The sequence below is a fragment of the Fusarium graminearum genome, chromosome 1, assembly GCF_000240135.3.
Source record: "Fusarium graminearum PH-1 chromosome 1, whole genome shotgun sequence".
NCBI lineage: Eukaryota > Fungi > Ascomycota > Sordariomycetes > Hypocreales > Nectriaceae > Fusarium > Fusarium graminearum.
Window position 1 is genome coordinate 4,260,328 of NC_026474.1, and position 15,696 is coordinate 4,276,023.

The window sequence follows — 15,696 nt, forward strand, 5'->3', positions numbered from 1 at the left end:
CATAAACGTTGATACTTATTGTGTTGATGGCTTAATTGGCACCTAACCTAGACATGAAACAGGAAACGACTTGGTAGGATTGGGCTGGTCTTGAAGCAACGTGTTTCAAGTTCTATCGAGGTAGTATACGAATACGGTTATTGTGAAATTCAGATTCATTCTGACTTATAGGTTGAAATCCAGATACATATTGCGCAAGGTGGCTGAGGCCATTGATAATATTCATCTGAATTGAGAGTCGGCCGCTCAACATTTAATCATGGCTGCCGCTAACAGCACGGAACGAAGCGAAGCGCGTGGCTGTGCCACATGAGATGAGACAATCTAACGTTTATGTAGTAGGGAAGTATGATTCAATGATTCGATATGGAACGGAAACATGATGTATCATCTACTTGCCTATTAATTAGTAAATATTGAATATCAGCAAAGGTTGAAAAAGGCCCAGATTAACTACCGAATATTTGCGGAGATTTTAGGACTGGTCTAGGATGATATATACGTACCCAAGCAAGGTGTCTACTCACCATTAGGTTCGACCATCGTACATACAGGTTACCTAGGTACTGTATCTCATTAGTAATACTCCACAGGAACCCGTGAACCCCTATCCTTGCAGGTACTGCGCTGTAACTGGCTGTAAGGCTGCTCGAACCCGCTACAAACATCCCTCAACGTGGCGTGCTACAGGCTTAGGAGACGCCAGGCAGCCAGGTATCGCGGCAAGCACAACCGTGGATCCGTAGGACGCCTGGAGGCTCTGGAAGGTGGAACGCAGGGACGGTGCGGTGCAGCAGGCCGGGTGGGATAGATTTTTGGCTGTTGACAATTCCCCACCTGCGCCGGCACCTGCGCCTGCACCTGCCCGCTGCCATACCATACAAACCATAACATATGAATATCCGCCGAGACTGGCGCTTCCCTAAGATGAGTTAAGCTTGCTTGAGGGTCCCACCTTCCTCCGTCTTAACTCCTCAACACCTCACGGGCGAGCTTGAATCTCATCTCTTCATGCTTGTGTTCCGTATCGCCGTGTTTGTCCCGGCTCAACACTGACTCGATAGCTTCTGGTCCTCGTCCAAATCTCATCTCCACGACATATTATATTTCTTTTATCGACCGTTTTGAGCACCCAGATCTTGTTCCGGCAGATGCGGACCCTCAGAATTGTTAACGCCCGCTGAGCATTCTCATCCCCGCTGTCTTATCAACTACCTATCTCGCGACACCACTCCTCCAAACTCGACATCGATACCGACACCACCGCATCAGCCATTCATAATTATTCATGTCGAATTCACCAGAAACCGGGCCGACCACTAGCGGTCATAAACGTCCCCGTAGCGACGACGTCGATGGAGACGACGCCGTACCTCAGCAGGACATCCCCGACAATGCCAGTGTTCCCAAGCCAAAGCGGTTGGCCTGCATGATATGTCGGAAGCGCAAGCTCAAGTGTGACGGTGTGCGACCCAGTTGTAGTACTTGTTCTCGTCTCGGTCATACTTGCGCCTATGACGAACAGCGAAGGAAGAGCGGCCCTAAGCGTGGCTACGTGAAGGCCCTGGAGGAGCGACTGAGTGAGTTTCGTCCCCAAACTGCTACCAACTACTTCGATGGCTGACATGCTGCGAACAGAACAAGTCGAAACGTTGTTGAAAACCCAGGAACCTCCCCAAAATGTCCCCAAGCCCGTTAATATCGCCATGTCTGGTCCACCTCAAACGGCATCTCCCGCAAACCTCAACATTTCGAATGCGCCGATACATCTAACGGGAGACCACAATATGGACCAACAGTGGAACTTTACTGATAAGTCGCCACAGCAAGGTGTCATGGAAGATTTCAACTTCAATGCCAGTATGGATATGGGCATGAACAACGTTGGGGGAACCTTCACATGGGAAATGATTGGTCTGGGTCTTGAAGAGCCTCTGCCACCACAAGAAACAATCGACGAGCTTCACCAGATCTACTTTGAAAAGGTCCACCCCTCTATTCCGATGATACACAAGTATCGTTATCTTGCCGCTATGAACCTGTATGTTGGTCTCGTCACCGTTGGAACGCACAGTGGCTAATGTCGTTTCCACAGCGCTCCGAATCAGCGGCCGCCTGTTTGTCTGCGATATGCTATGTGGACTCTTGCATGTACGATCACAGACAAGTACGCGGATTTGAAAGACCTCTTTTACCGAAGAGCGCGTAAGTACGTCGAAGCGGATTACATCAAAGGTTACGGAGAGCACATGATTTCTATTGCTCATTGCCAAACACATACTCTCTTAGCCTCGTATGAGATGAAGATGATGTACTTTCCTCGAGCCTGGATCAACACGGGCTCTGCCATCCGCCTTGCCCAAATGTGCGTATCCCTTGTACACTCATCGTCTCCTAATACTGACCATCGCAGGACTGGGCTTCACAGATTAGACGGGACAGGTCTCGATGTAAAGCAGTGTCTGGCACCACCTAAAGACTGGACAGAACGAGAGGAACGACGCCGAACATTCTGGATGGCCTTCTGCCAAGATCGCTATGCCAGCATTGGCACTGGGTGGCCCATGACGATTGATGAGCGTGACATTATGACAAACTTGCCAGCCTCAGAAGATGCATATAACATGAGCAGGCCTGAACAGACACAGTCCCTTTCCGAGTGCACCAGCCCGATGGGCGCGGGTAAGCTCTCTTCCTTTGGCGGCATCGTACTCATGGCATGTCTGTTTGGCAGAAACTTGGTACATCTGCATCGTCCTGATGCTGACGATCTTGACCATGATCTTAATGGTCCGTTTTGGAAGCGACACCGACAAATGGACAACATATTGCTCAACACATCCCTCTGTCTCCCACCTCAACTCAAGCTTCCTACTGGTCTATCCAACCCTAATATTGTTTTTACAAACATGAGCATACACACGTCAACAATCTGTTTACATCAAGCAGCCATTTTCAAGGCAGAGAAAAACAAACTGCCAGCGTCGGTCAGCGCTGAAAGCAAAGTACGATGCATCACAGCTGCCAATGAGATTGCCAGCATCATGCGCATGATCTCTCACATGGACCTTTCGACAGTAAGGGCAAAGCAGGTTCCTTTTTTGTCGATGCGGACGCTAACATGCTGCAAGGTTAACCCTTTTATATCATTCTGTCTATATGTATCTGCGCGAGTATTTGTGCAATACCTAAAAAGCCGCCCAGACGATAGTCAAACAGCTGACTCGCTACGATTCCTGCTCTCAGCAATGAATGCGCTGAAGCGGCGAAATCCGTTGACGGAGTCGTTCCTCGTCCAGCTGGATGTTGATCTGGAGGCTCTTGCATTGAGAATTCCCAAGCTTAAGACTGCTTTCCCACGCAATCACGACAGCGTATGTGAACACGAAACGAATTGCCTTTTCTCTAATGCTAACATGATCCAGCCCGGCACAACAGGTGCCCCCAGAGGTGCTAAATGCGACAACCCTGAAGGGTTCCAGGGCATAACGGCGTATCGCAACGAATGCAATTACATGAACCCCTCCGAGAACGATATGGGCCAGCCAGGACCGCCCGATATAGTCGAGCCTAACAACGAGATACCAGGTATGCCTACTACACGCGATGGGAACTTTGGAACGCAGGCGTGGATGTCAACGGAGCAACAAATACCATCAATTCTTACACCCAGTTCGGCAGCCACTTTTGAGAAGACTGGATCTGGAAGTCGGGCTGTTTCAGGCTTTGGGGACATGACAGGCGACAGCCAGGATGCTTCAGGATCCCCAGACGCGATGCAATCAAACCGACCGACACCGAACTCAAGCACAGGATCTGATCAGCGGAATCATCTGGCCCCTGGGCAGATGAATAGATCAGGAGTCAACTCATTCAACGCAAGTCCCATGTCGCCGAACCAGACCTTGATGAACCCAGGTGTACTCGATGGAAGCACACAAGGCTTCTTTGCTGACACATCTGGGTTCGTTATCCCGCCAGGCCTGGATCAGAGCGGAGGGTTCAGCATGCCGGATGGATGGGCAGATATGAACGGACAGACAGGCGTTCCCCAAGTGGGTGAAGGTGTTTTGAGAGCATTAATGAATATGGGATCCATGGATGCGATGGATCTGGGAACGTGGGAATCGAGGGACAGTTGAAGTGGAGCAACATGGAGTTCATGTGGGAAGCTAATCTTTCGAAACCAAGTGGTGAAAGCCAGGCTCGAAAGAAGCAATAATGGTCATCAAGAATGAAAGAGAGGGATACGAAAAGCTGCTACGGACCAGAAATTTAACTGGAGGCGTTTATACGGGACGAATATGTCGACTATGTTGTACAATACGAGATGGAGAATCCGATGAAGGATATGCCTTTGGGCAATTCAACACCACTGTTCATATTCACAGCAGGTGTAGAATGGAGGTTACATGGTGCATCTTCTTTGTCCGAGGCAATGGCTAAGGAGGGTAGGCAGGGCCAAAAAACGATTCTGCTGAACCTGATATCAATCAATTAAGAGCCACGCCCGGTTAGCTCAATCGGTAGAGCGTGAGACTCTTACGAGTACGCGATCTCAAGGTTGCGGGTTCGACCCCCGCATCGGGCTGTTCCTATAAAAACGATTGCAAACAAGCGATGGCATTTCTTTTTTGCTGATTTTGAATGTGGTTGGTTTCTTGTGATGCTCTTTTTGAATGGTTTACTATTACATCCATGGACCATTGGCTGGCTGGCTTGGTACTTGCACAGTACAACATGGCCCGTGCAATAAGTTGCAGGTGCGGCTCAAATACACGTACCCCTCCTTCCATATGGTTATGTCACAGCGACTAAGGTGACGAGCGTCTTAAAGCAGCAACGTAAACGTCGGAAAGGTTTAAAGAAGCTTTGGCCGCGGAGACGCTGATAGATGCTCCATCCGGCTTTTATAGTGGATCTGTAAAGACCGACTGTCAGTTCCGGTAGATGGCTGGAAGAGCTCCGCACACTCCGCCTCAGGGCTCCGGCTCCGGCTCTGTCTCCGGGGCCGGGTTATCGGCGACGTTTTCGGCACCAGACATGCCACAACAGTACGGTGTTGCACTCCAGCTCAATATGGAGGGTTATGTTACACACGAGATTGAAGAAGCATATCGTCTAAGCGCTGTGCACAGCACTGCTAGCGCTACACCCGCAACGCCGGGTCAGTTTGGTATACTTGCACCGACAACAGTACCTGTACCAGTGGTGGAGGCACAACGAACCGCAGGAACTTCTAATGCGCAGAACAGAAGAGAGGGAAAGGACGTCAAGAGATCCAATGGCCAACTAAGTACCAGGATCGTGGTTGATCCTCCAAATCTTGAGGAATGGAGAGATAAGTTCTTCAACGTTGATGAAGCAATCATCCTTACGCATGAAGAGTAAAGCTACCATTCTTTACCACCAGGAAGCTTTCTAATACTCCCAGGTTTGAGACATATTTTCCTCATGTAGACAACGTCTATTCTCACCGCTCGACACAGCGCTACAAACATAAACCTTTCATCTCGCACTACTGGGACTGCCGTATGAAAGGCCGCCCCCCGGGAACACCAAAGTCCGACGACCCAAACAAGAAGAAGCGTAAGCGTACCGCTCGTCAGCGTGATCTGTGTGATGTGAAGATCAAGATCACAGAGCATTTGCCCGGCGCATATTCAGAACTCGGCGATATCAGCCTCCCTGGTGTTGATCTGGCGGGTCAACGTCTGTGGACGATACAAAGAGTTAATGGAAACGGAGGCAATGGTAAGGGCGACGGCGTGGCTGGACCACACAAGCATACGTTGCAGATGAGTGACGAGATCAAAAAGAGCAGTGTACAACGGTATTTGGCGAAGCAGGGCGATAGTGTGAGCAAGGCAAAGGAGAAGGTCAAGGGGGTTCGTATACTCAGTTTGAACATTAAATTTGGAAAATACCGCTAACTCTTGGGTTTGTATAGCAGCCCGATATAAAGGCTACAGGGGCTGCACTTGCCACTATCCGAAAGCACGCAAAGGACAGCAATTTCAAATTCTATGCCGCATGTTTTTGGTATGGCACCTCTGTAACTGTCTGAGTCGTGGCAAACACTGATGTTCTAGTCCATTCTCACAACGCACCTGGATCGCTCTAGAAGCAAAAGGCATGTCATACCAATATTGCGAAACGTACCCTTTTCGCATTCCTGAAGAACCCATCTTGGCCAACACCCGCGCCTGTGTACCGATGATAAAACACAACGACTGGACATGCTCAGATAGCACAGTGATGCTGGAGTATGTGAGTTTCGAGCACTGACGCCAAAGTACCAAATTATGAAACTGATAGGCCGTGTATAGCTTGAAGATATGGGTCAGGGACCGCCGCTTCTTCCTTCAGATCCTAAATTAAAGGCTAAATGCCGCTTATGGATAGGCTATGTAAGAGTTGTCTATTCCGGGCCTGACAGAAATTGACCGAAGCAGATAAATCGTCACATTGTCCCAAATTTCCACAAATTAGTTCGGAATCACGACCCGAGTTTTGGGAATGGAGCTGCGGATCGTTTACAAGCCAGTATAGATACTCTAGCTGGAGCTGCTGACGAAAAGGTAAACGACAGCTCATTTGTTGATGATTGCCTGCTTATTATTTCCTTGGTGTCAATTCCTCGCCAACCTGCTGACTTGATCAAACCCTAGGGACCTTTTTTTCTCGGCCAGGACCTCTCCCTCGTCGACATACACCTGGCGCCGTTTGCTCTTCGTCTCTCAAGAGTTCTCGTCTCTACATGTGGGTGGTGTCTACCACCGTCTGGATCGCGTTGGGCGAGGTGGCTGGGTGCCATTGAAGGTGACAGGAGTGTGCGAGCTACTACTAGTAACCAGGCTCTATATCATGAGACGGTTGACGTATTGATGAGACGTGAAGTAATGAGCTAGGAATGATTAATGAGTGTCAAACCAGGATACTCATCCGTAAAATTAAAGTTACTCAGTAACATCCCTTGGCCTGGTTTTATACCAGTCTCGTTCGACGGCACGATGGGAGTGAGCCAAGTCATCCAAAATCAAGGGTATTTTCGTTCCGCATGTAGCATAATTTTAACAATAAGAAATGGCCTTATATACAACGTTACTATTGCCTATGTAGTACCATCTGGCACGGATGGATCACTTCTCATTGAGCCCCTTTTCCTCCTCTTGATAGCATCCCACTTCTCTTCAATCGTCACAAACTCCCCGCCGAGTCGAGCCTTAATTCTGCCTTCACCAAGCTCCTCAAGTGTTTTAGCCTCAAGGTAAGTTTTCCCTTCATACTCGACTCGGCGTTGTGAATCAGGCAAGTAAGCCCAGGAGAAAATAGCGCCGACAGCCGCAACTGAACCGAAGAGTAGGAATATGAGCCCTTGCCTGTTTTCAGCCTGGTACGATTGGTTGATGCCATATACCACAAGAACTGCGACGAGGCTTCCAAGCTTTCCCGCAGCCGCCGAGATGCCGTGGCAGAGACATCGATAGCAAGTTGGAAAAATTTCGGCCGGTATTATGAATGTCAATGTGTTGGCACCTAACAACACAGCCCTTGTTAGTTTATTGTAGAAAGGAAGGTGAAGAGATCGTCCAACTTACCAAAGTTGAACATAAAGTGACAAATGGCCACACATACTACTGTAGCTGGAGCGCCTTGCTTTTGATGGACGCCATAATAGACACATCCAGTGGTAACAAATAGACCAGCCAACACGAGAAAGGATGCAGTGAGCCATTGACGCCGAGGTATGCGATTTGCGAAGACAACGAAGCAACCACTACCCGCAATTGATGCGAGTGAGACAGTCAAAAGATATTGCTTTGTTTGCTCGATCAATACATCGTAAATCGTGTTGCAGGGATGCGTTGCGTCGGTCGACCAAACTGGAAGCCCATCCGCGGCCCAATCTGGCACGGTCGAATTCCCTCCGCGGAGTGACGATGTCCAGCATTCGAGGGAGTCATCAATCTTGGTCGGTGTAGTCGTTGCCCACATAGTCGACAAAGTGCCTCTGTTATCAAGGCTCATACCATAGAACGAAACGTCCAAGAAGAACCATGTTGCTGCTGTGCCTAAGAGATATGCCCAGTTTCCATCGCGGATGAAGTAGTTATGCAGGTCTTCTCTCGAAAACTGGACAGGCATCGCCTGCTGTGAAGGATTGCCATGATGCGTGCCATCGCCAAAATCAGTTGCCCGATACGAAGGTGCGACGTTGTTTCCACCGGGCGAGTTGATTTGATATGTTGCTGGTGCTTGGTTTTGGCTGAACTGACCCATCGGGATCGAATTCATTCCGTCGCCAGAAGCACTCATAGAGCGAGCAGCTGCACCACGATTAGGGAAGGTTTCCACGCCACCCCCCTGAGGAGCACCGTAGATCCTTTGCGTGTTTACAAGAGCCATCCCTGGTTTGTTTCGAACCTCCAGGCTGTAGATGCCACAGTCGAAAAGGAAGAAACGAAAGATGATGGCGAGAAGCGCAGGGACAGCGCCTGAGCCGATCACAATGCGCCAAACGCCGTCCAGTGCCTTCTTGCATTCTTCCTCATGCAATTTATCAAGACCACATCGCATTCCTTGTAGATCATGACTTCGCTGAAAGCCAAGGAGAACAAACAGGCCGACCAACTGCGCCAGCGCCTGGCCAATGGGTTGCATCATGAAAACCGAGGACAACATAGTCGCCCGAGACTGTGTACTGGACCATTCTGAAGTTATGACTGCGCTTAGGGGATACTCAGCTCCAATTCCTGGGACAGTCATGTCAGTTAGTGTCTGAGACTTGTGAGAGCAGACTGGGCTCACGAACCTATGCCCATGACAAAACGCCACCAAGTAAACAGGCCTAGAAAAGAAAGATCATTGTAACCGCGACTGCTAGTGGCGACGCCAATAGTTGAAACGATGACCAGGACAAGTTCAACGCCGTAGAGGCGAGTCCGGCCATAGCGATCGGCGAGGTAGCCAAACAAGACCTGGCCTACAACAGACCCGAGGAGCGTAAAGAAGTTGATAAGTAGGCCCGACCACTCTGGACCGTTGGGCCAATAAACAAATGCGATCGAAGCTAGAATTACATTAGTTGAAAAGAGGTTATATCTAGGTTTGAAAAGTTAGGACTTTGCCAATGGTTGTATGACATGACGGTGGTTGCATATCGGTTGTCGGTTACGGGGATGACTTACGAGTCTGTCAGAAAGCCCGAGGCGCAAACGCCCCAGATACGGAAATTCCATGAATTCAAATCGAGTTCGTAACGTAGTTGTTGGCGATCCTACGAGCTGCATTAGCTCTGTAGAGTTGGATCAAGGACTATTTGGTCTGATGGCAAGATAGAGAATTGATACCGAGCGCATCGACTTACTTGGGCGTCTTGCGATGGCAGCGCAGAACTATCAGAACCCAGGAAACCGCGATTTCGACGCAATGAATATCTTGAAAGAAGAGGCATGATTAGTGACGGGGGTAAACCGCGCGTCTCAAAAGTTCCAATGAGCACGGGTGACCTGAGATGGAACAGAGGGAGGAGGTTCAGCTCAAGTTAGGACAAGTGCTGGAATTGCGGACAGGCAATGCCCAAAGATAAAAGAGAGACGGACGCGATTCTCATGACCATAGTACGACGGGTTAGAAGTCGAATAGAGCAGAACAGATCAGAACAGAGAGGCCATGTCGTTGACAAGTTGGAGCAAGCTGCGAGGTATAGATGGTGTGGGATGCCATCACAAAACTGCATGACACTTGAGCAAAGACTGTGCTGTGCTCCAAGTGCACGCCGCGAACAACGATTTCCTTTGGAGCTGAAGAGGCCCTTGACTAGTCTAAGGCGCACTTGACTTCACTTGGCAGAGTCCTTCAATGATTACCTGCCTACCCTTGTATCTCGGAGCTTGGGGGCCGACATACGCGGACTGAATATGGAATGTGCACGTACTATGTACGTCTCCGAGCAGCCGGTCCTGATGGGGCACTAAATGTGACAGGAGCTTATTATCCTTGATTTACTAACAGACTGTCAGGCAGGCAAGCACCTACCTGGGTAGGAAGAATAGAGATGGAGAGAGGATGAAAAATGTAAAAGACGACGCTCTAGGCGGATGCGTAGGGGTCCCTTGCAGAGGTAGGTCGAGTTGCCAGCCAGACTCGTTTTAGTAGCTTGTGTGGGTACAGACTTGATGATTACCCAAATTAGTTCACTATCTTGGATTGTATTGAGACCTCATCTCCTGAGCCTGGACTCTGGAATCATTGTGGCTTATAGACATGTGAGAAGTTGAAGACAGCTAATAGTTAAGGGCACGTGGTGTTGAAACTTGGTTGGCAGGAATGTGGTCTACAAGGCAGGCAGAGGCAGGTCCTACCTTAGTAGTAAGCCTTGAGAGTTGACGATGAAGGAAGGGACATTGCATGGCAAGCACAGCACTGTCTTGGCAGGCACTGCAGGTTTATTAGGAATAAAAATTTAGCTCAAGGTACCTAATTAAGCAAACACAATTTCCTGGCTCAGATATACACCACAGACGGAATTCGTTGCTACCGGCATGCATATCAAGATCCAACTCGATATTGCACGGATATATACTTCTCTGAAGCGGTTTTACTCCTGGAAGCTCATGCCTTGAAGGTGGGGTTTATTGCATCTCCTTACACAGCAACTAAAACACGTTAGCCCCGCGGCTCTGCCCGGAAAGAACATGGATGTCGTTCTGGCTTTGCTCTCTTTGTCATGATGGTTCTTAGAAGACGCCCAGTTACGGATACTTTGAGAAGGGGCTATAATTGCTCATGGTGTTTCTTGACCACAAATATGCGACAGCCTCCGAATGGTCGAAACATCCATTGCCAATTAACAATGATGGCCCAGACGTTCGGAACTGATCGATACCTACGTACATGGACAAGCGACCAAGGTCTAACTATAAGGAGCATAGGCAAAAAGTGAAGAAAAGAGCCCCACGAGACCTAAGCTTTCTTGGCCCATCAGAATGTCGCCTTGGCCCCCGTGCTTGATGCTACCGCTGTTAGTGGACCACCAATCGAAGACAAGCAGCTGCCCATGTGGCATCGACCCTTGGCTGTCAATTACACAACGTCCTGCATTCTCCCCATTCTGTGGACGACTTCCGCCGTTGCTTTCGGTTCTGTTGGTAATAACTGGCCCTTCCGCAGCTTTACGACAGGCGGCGTGCAGCGTTCCTGTCTATGTGTGGCTAGGTTTATGCTCTTGGCTACCTACCTAGGTATTGCGTTAACTGACGCGGGTCTCAACGTTGGGATTCGGGGAAGGCCAAGGCCGACGTGCCCCTCGTTGACTGTGGAAATCGACCGCGTTCTACGGAACCTACTATCCTCCCATCGATTTGCGATGCATGATGCTGGCTTACAGCTAGCAGTCCATGTGCAAACGAGAGACCATTTGGCTTGGTTATCTGGATTTCTTGGAATCCTCCTGGAACCTTGGGCTCTTGGGTTTTAATTCTGCCCTGTCATCGCCTGGCGTGGCTACTATTATCACGAATGCTTTGATGCTCATTCCACAGTCTCCATACGTGCGTGACCTTCATCTTCACTCACCCAGGCCGACACAGCGTTTGGTACCGGCCCAGGAAGTTGAATTCTAGTTTTCTGTTGCAGTCTCAGAGGGGGTGGGCGAATGCGCAAGCTACTCAGAGCCACTCTTTCTCAATCTAGTGCTCGAGTCTATCCTGGCTGAGTGTGCGCGGTGCCTCCACGTTCTGTCGCTTCTCCGTTGTTGAGATTTTACCTTTGCGCCGGCTTAGGAACTGGCAATATCAAGACTGCGGAGACCAAGAGCTTGCCAGTCCTCGTTTCTATCTTGACAGGCTTTGACACAACCAGTTCCAACGTTGCTAGAAGTTCAAGTCAAGGCGTGATACCAGTTTTAGGGCCGGTAATTGGGATTTTCAAGATAGCACCGGCAGAAACCACCCGTCCTGTACCGTTGTGACTGTGTCATGACATGTCCCCACCGCTCGGTCAGTCAGATCGCCCTCGACTGCTACCAGCGACAGCATGTCGTCCTCGGGCTCATCTTTTACTTCGTCGTCTCTCGGTCGCCCGCCTACATATGGAAGGACGTACGTCAGTCCAGTCGACTCAACCTGGACTCCAACCTCCGGTATATCGACAATTTCAGCTCCAACCACCGAAGGGTCGGGAACTGGAACCTCTGTACTTGATCTTGGACCTCCAGGGTTCCAAGCAACAATGTGCGAACGCTATTAGCCCAATTGATGTCTGACATTGCTGATACCAGTATCGCAGGATACTATTTCAGGATACTCCCGACGAACGGGTTGTTTACCTTGGACCTTGGGAAGTAGTGGGTTCTGAGCAGCGCCGTGTCCTCTGGCAGGGCAGCTATCAGAACGAACTGCTCGAGCACTATTGTGCGTCGAAACCGAATGGCGCTGTTCAGATGAATTTTTAGCTGACTCAAGTTACTCCCAGTGCCCTCGGACATCCCCTCTGATATATATCCACATACGCTGCACTCACGACATCGCCCATACTACGATGCCTCCGACATGGAACGATACCTGACGTTTCAGGAACCTCACCGAGTTCGATATACCACTGATGAGGGTGTTTGTATACACGACCAATATGTCACGATCAGATACGAGTTTACAACAGTAGAAAGCTCTATCCAATTCCAGGGGGATCTGCGCAGGAAGGACCTGATCGATTTCTACGATGCTGACGTCGTCTGGACCAATGTTCATGGACGCACAGATGGCTTTGGCAAAGTGAAGGGCATAGGCGCGATTCAGCGGCTCAAGTTGTGGAGGGATCGATATACTACGTTCCACTCGCTCAGCGTGTTCGCGAATAAGACGGATGGTCAATATCGGGAATACGATATTCACTATTTCGATGGTGAGCTTCGTGGGAGGGATGACCGTGCAAAGCAGCTTCGACTCAATGCATCCGGTCGACGACCCAGTTCAGGCGACGGTCATCATTCACACCGGCGCTTCTCGTTACCACATCGTATTCGATCTCGAACCAGAACAAGTGAATCTTCAGAGCCAAGATCAGTGCAGCAGCCGACTCTTGACATACGGTATCTGGGAGTCCAATTTACTGAACGCCAAGGTATACATATTTCGCCAGGGCAGTGGCCTTGCGTCCTGTGACTTATCAGCTGACAGTCATCAGACTATCGTCGATTCATCGAAACATGGCTTTATTGTCACAGCTCGGACCGTGAATTTAACGGCATCCCATTCCCACCGAACCATTTCGAATTACCCTCACCGCAGATTTTGCCGGGGCATTCTCCCGATTTACCGGTATCTGGCTGGCCGCATCATGCGCTCGACTCGGTACCAGAACCCTCGGACACGACCGACACTACGCCTTGAAGAGTCGAATTTGAGTTAGATGGCATATATAAACTAGTAACCAGTTGCACCACCGAGCCGGACCACATGTTCATGCTGCGGTGCAGTCCGTGGTCAGAGATTGGTGGGGTGACAGCTACTACAAGGTTTGACACTGACAGCTCACGTCTTGATCTGTCAAGGTAAAAAAAAAAAAAAAAACCGTCGACCGACTGAGTGATAATCGGCAGCCGCCCGCGTGGGATTGGTTGGAGTATCAAAAGAGGCATGAGCAAGCTATGTACAACGTTGCTGTCTATGGGCAGATTACGGCCCTGGAATGCTCGGGGCTCCACACCAACTCTCATCACCCCGCGGTGCCTGGATCAGACCACAGAGCTTGTGTCGTCATGGAGATGTACAACCTGCCATGAATGATATAGAAAGGGTCACAAATTCAACCCAAGCTCTCTTCCCTCAGTTGACTCGACTGCTACGAACTCAATCCCAACCTATCAGCCTCTCTCAACATCACTACGTCAACCATGAAAGTTATTCTCGCGATTAACGCCGGCTCCAGTTCGGTCAAGATATCGGTCTATACTGCAGATAAGAATGCAGAGCCTCGCCAAATCGCCGAAGCATCAGTTGGCGGTCTAACCGCACCGCCAGCAACTCTTGCGTATTCCCGTGGCAGCGAAAAAGTGCTAAAGGCCAAGGAGGTTTCTGAAAGCGTCAAGACCCAGGGTGACGCTTTTGACCTCATTCTGAAGACCTTCATCAATGATAGTGAGCTGAAAGAGATCTCTTCAAAGGAAGATATCGCTATCGCTAGTCACCGTATCGTTCATGGCGGCGACTACGACCGGTCTCAAGTCATCACTCAAGATACTTATCATCATCTTGAAGAACTCAGCGATTTAGCACCGCTGCACAATGGTGTGGCCTTGAGTATCGTCGATACATGCATCAGTGCTCTTCCCAGCACGGTCAACGTCGCCTGCTTCGACTCGCAATTCCACCAGACTCTACCTCCACATATTTATACATATCCCATTGATCCTAAGATTGCAAAGAGCAACCGCCTGCGCAAGTATGGGTTTCACGGTATTAGCTACGCCTTCATTACCCGTTCTGTCGCCAACTATCTTCAGAAAGATGTCAGCAGCTTAAACATGATCGCTCTGCACCTTGGTAGCGGTGCCAGTGCGTGCGCCATTAAGGGCGGCAAGAGCTGGGATACGAGCATGGGGCTTACGCCTTTGGCGGGCCTTCCTGGCGCCACTCGAAGTGGCAGTGTTGATCCAAGGTAAGACGCCCAGTGCCTCAGATACCCATATACAGAGCCCAGATCCCATAACCAAGCCCCGCCGGATGCAGCGGGATACCACTCTCATCAGATCATACATGAGATGAGATCCAAAAGCAAAGGGAGGGTGGGATTTTCAATAAGGGTCTCCTTCTAAATTAAGGTTCTTGCATGCTGACCCCAGCCACCCTTACAGTCTCGTCTTCCACTATGCCTCCGATGTGGGGAAGCTTTCTCCTGCATCCACTAAGCACCTTCACATCTCACGAGCTGAGGAGATCCTCAACAAAGAGAGTGGTTGGAAGTCCATGACAGGTACGACGAACTTTGGCGTCGTTGCCGACTCGGATGAGCCAAGCCATCGCCTGGCCTTCGACATCTTTGTTGACCGTATTGCCGCCTTTGTCGGTTCCTACTTTGTGACCCTCGAGGGCCGCGTCGATGCTCTGGTTTTTGCTGGTGGTATCGGCGAACATAGTGCTAAGCTCCGCTCTGCTGTTGTCAACCGGGTAGCCTGTTTAGGGTTTGCCCTCAACGATGCCAGCAACCAGGAGCCTATTAAGGACATTGTTCAGGAACTAGGTGAACGCGATGCTTCGCAACGAGTGCTGGTTTGTCAGACAGACGAGCAGTTAGAGATGGCCAGGTTGTGTGCTGAAAAGGAAGACATCTGGGAATGATAATATCGTTTGGCGAGCAGATGATATGGCACCATGATAACGATGGTGGGTAGTAATGACATGGGATGGCTTAATAGATAGAGTGTGTTGATAAACCATTAAAAAACCATTGACGATTAATGGCGCAAGTGTTTCACTGGCTTTTCGTATCATGTTTTTTTTAATCCGGACCTGCGGGAATTTGAGGGATATCAGGAGATCGTATAAGGTAGGGTCAATCAATATAATAGATGGTGCTATTGACTGTTGGCTGTGGACTGCTGAGCTGCTACGAATATTGTAATTGTCACTGAATGGGGAAAACAAAATGAAAATCAAAGTGGTATCAATTGTGCACAATTCAAGTGCCTCATCT

General features: G+C 49.6%; 6 protein-coding genes and 1 non-coding gene across 7 annotated transcripts; 6 read left to right on the forward strand and 1 right to left on the reverse strand.

Annotated features, from left to right (window-relative positions):
- Positions 1-1,288: 1,288 nt before the first annotated feature.
- Positions 1,289-4,142, forward strand: FGSG_01293 (uncharacterized protein; the record flags this gene model as incomplete). The annotated part of the gene is made up of 4 exons (XM_011318773.1): positions 1,289-1,580; positions 1,639-2,041; positions 2,096-2,365; positions 2,429-4,142. 4 exons carry the CDS (start codon positions 1,289-1,291, stop codon positions 4,140-4,142), a joined length of 2,679 nt encoding a protein of 892 aa, XP_011317075.1.
- Positions 4,143-4,508: 366 nt separating this feature from the next.
- On the forward strand, positions 4,509-4,591 carry FGSG_20518. The gene has a single exon. It is a non-coding gene; the product is annotated as a tRNA-Lys (tRNA).
- A 452-nt stretch (positions 4,592-5,043) lies between these two features.
- FGSG_01294 (uncharacterized protein) lies at positions 5,044-6,911 on the forward strand (the record flags this gene model as incomplete). Its single annotated transcript, XM_011318774.1, has 8 exons — positions 5,044-5,167; positions 5,198-5,387; positions 5,435-5,888; positions 5,951-6,042; positions 6,093-6,270; positions 6,330-6,410; positions 6,456-6,581; positions 6,672-6,911. The coding sequence occupies 8 exons, from the start codon at positions 5,044-5,046 to the stop codon at positions 6,909-6,911; spliced, it is 1,485 nt and encodes a 494-aa protein (XP_011317076.1).
- A 164-nt stretch (positions 6,912-7,075) lies between these two features.
- Positions 7,076-9,820, reverse strand: FGSG_01295 (uncharacterized protein). Its single transcript, XM_011318775.1, has 5 exons — positions 9,371-9,820; positions 9,192-9,280; positions 8,816-9,105; positions 7,602-8,756; positions 7,076-7,539 (listed from the first exon to the last, which is right to left on the reverse strand). The coding sequence occupies exons 1-5, from the start codon at positions 9,455-9,457 to the stop codon at positions 7,115-7,117; spliced, it is 2,046 nt and encodes a 681-aa protein (XP_011317077.1). The 5' UTR covers positions 9,458-9,820; the 3' UTR covers positions 7,076-7,114.
- Positions 9,821-12,039: 2,219 nt separating this feature from the next.
- FGSG_01296 (uncharacterized protein) lies at positions 12,040-13,394 on the forward strand (the record flags this gene model as incomplete). Its single annotated transcript, XM_011318776.1, has 4 exons — positions 12,040-12,104; positions 12,292-12,416; positions 12,478-13,093; positions 13,229-13,394. 4 exons carry the CDS (start codon positions 12,040-12,042, stop codon positions 13,392-13,394), a joined length of 972 nt encoding a protein of 323 aa, XP_011317078.1.
- A 472-nt stretch (positions 13,395-13,866) lies between these two features.
- Positions 13,867-14,665, forward strand: FGSG_11925 (uncharacterized protein; the record flags this gene model as incomplete). The annotated part of the gene is made up of 1 exon (XM_011318777.1): positions 13,867-14,665. Exon 1 carries the CDS (start codon positions 13,898-13,900, stop codon positions 14,663-14,665), a length of 768 nt encoding a protein of 255 aa, XP_011317079.1. The 5' UTR covers positions 13,867-13,897.
- A 304-nt stretch (positions 14,666-14,969) lies between these two features.
- FGSG_11926 (uncharacterized protein) lies at positions 14,970-15,341 on the forward strand (the record flags this gene model as incomplete). Its single annotated transcript, XM_011318778.1, has 1 exon — positions 14,970-15,341. One exon carries the CDS (start codon positions 14,970-14,972, stop codon positions 15,339-15,341), a length of 372 nt encoding a protein of 123 aa, XP_011317080.1.
- Positions 15,342-15,696: the final 355 nt, after the last annotated feature.

Excerpts from the sequence above, each read along its gene's own strand:
- FGSG_01295 (XM_011318775.1), bottom strand. The coding sequence starts at position 9,457 with ATGCCTCTTCTTTCAAGATATTCATTGCGTCGAAATCGCGGTTTCCTG. Across the intron at positions 9,281-9,370 it reads TGCCATCGCAAGACGCCCAA|GATCGCCAACAACTACGTTA; the intron begins GTAAGTCGATGC and ends TGCAGCTCGTAG. Across the intron at positions 8,757-8,815 it reads GCGTTTTGTCATGGGCATAG|GAATTGGAGCTGAGTATCCC; the intron begins GTTCGTGAGCCC and ends TGACTGTCCCAG.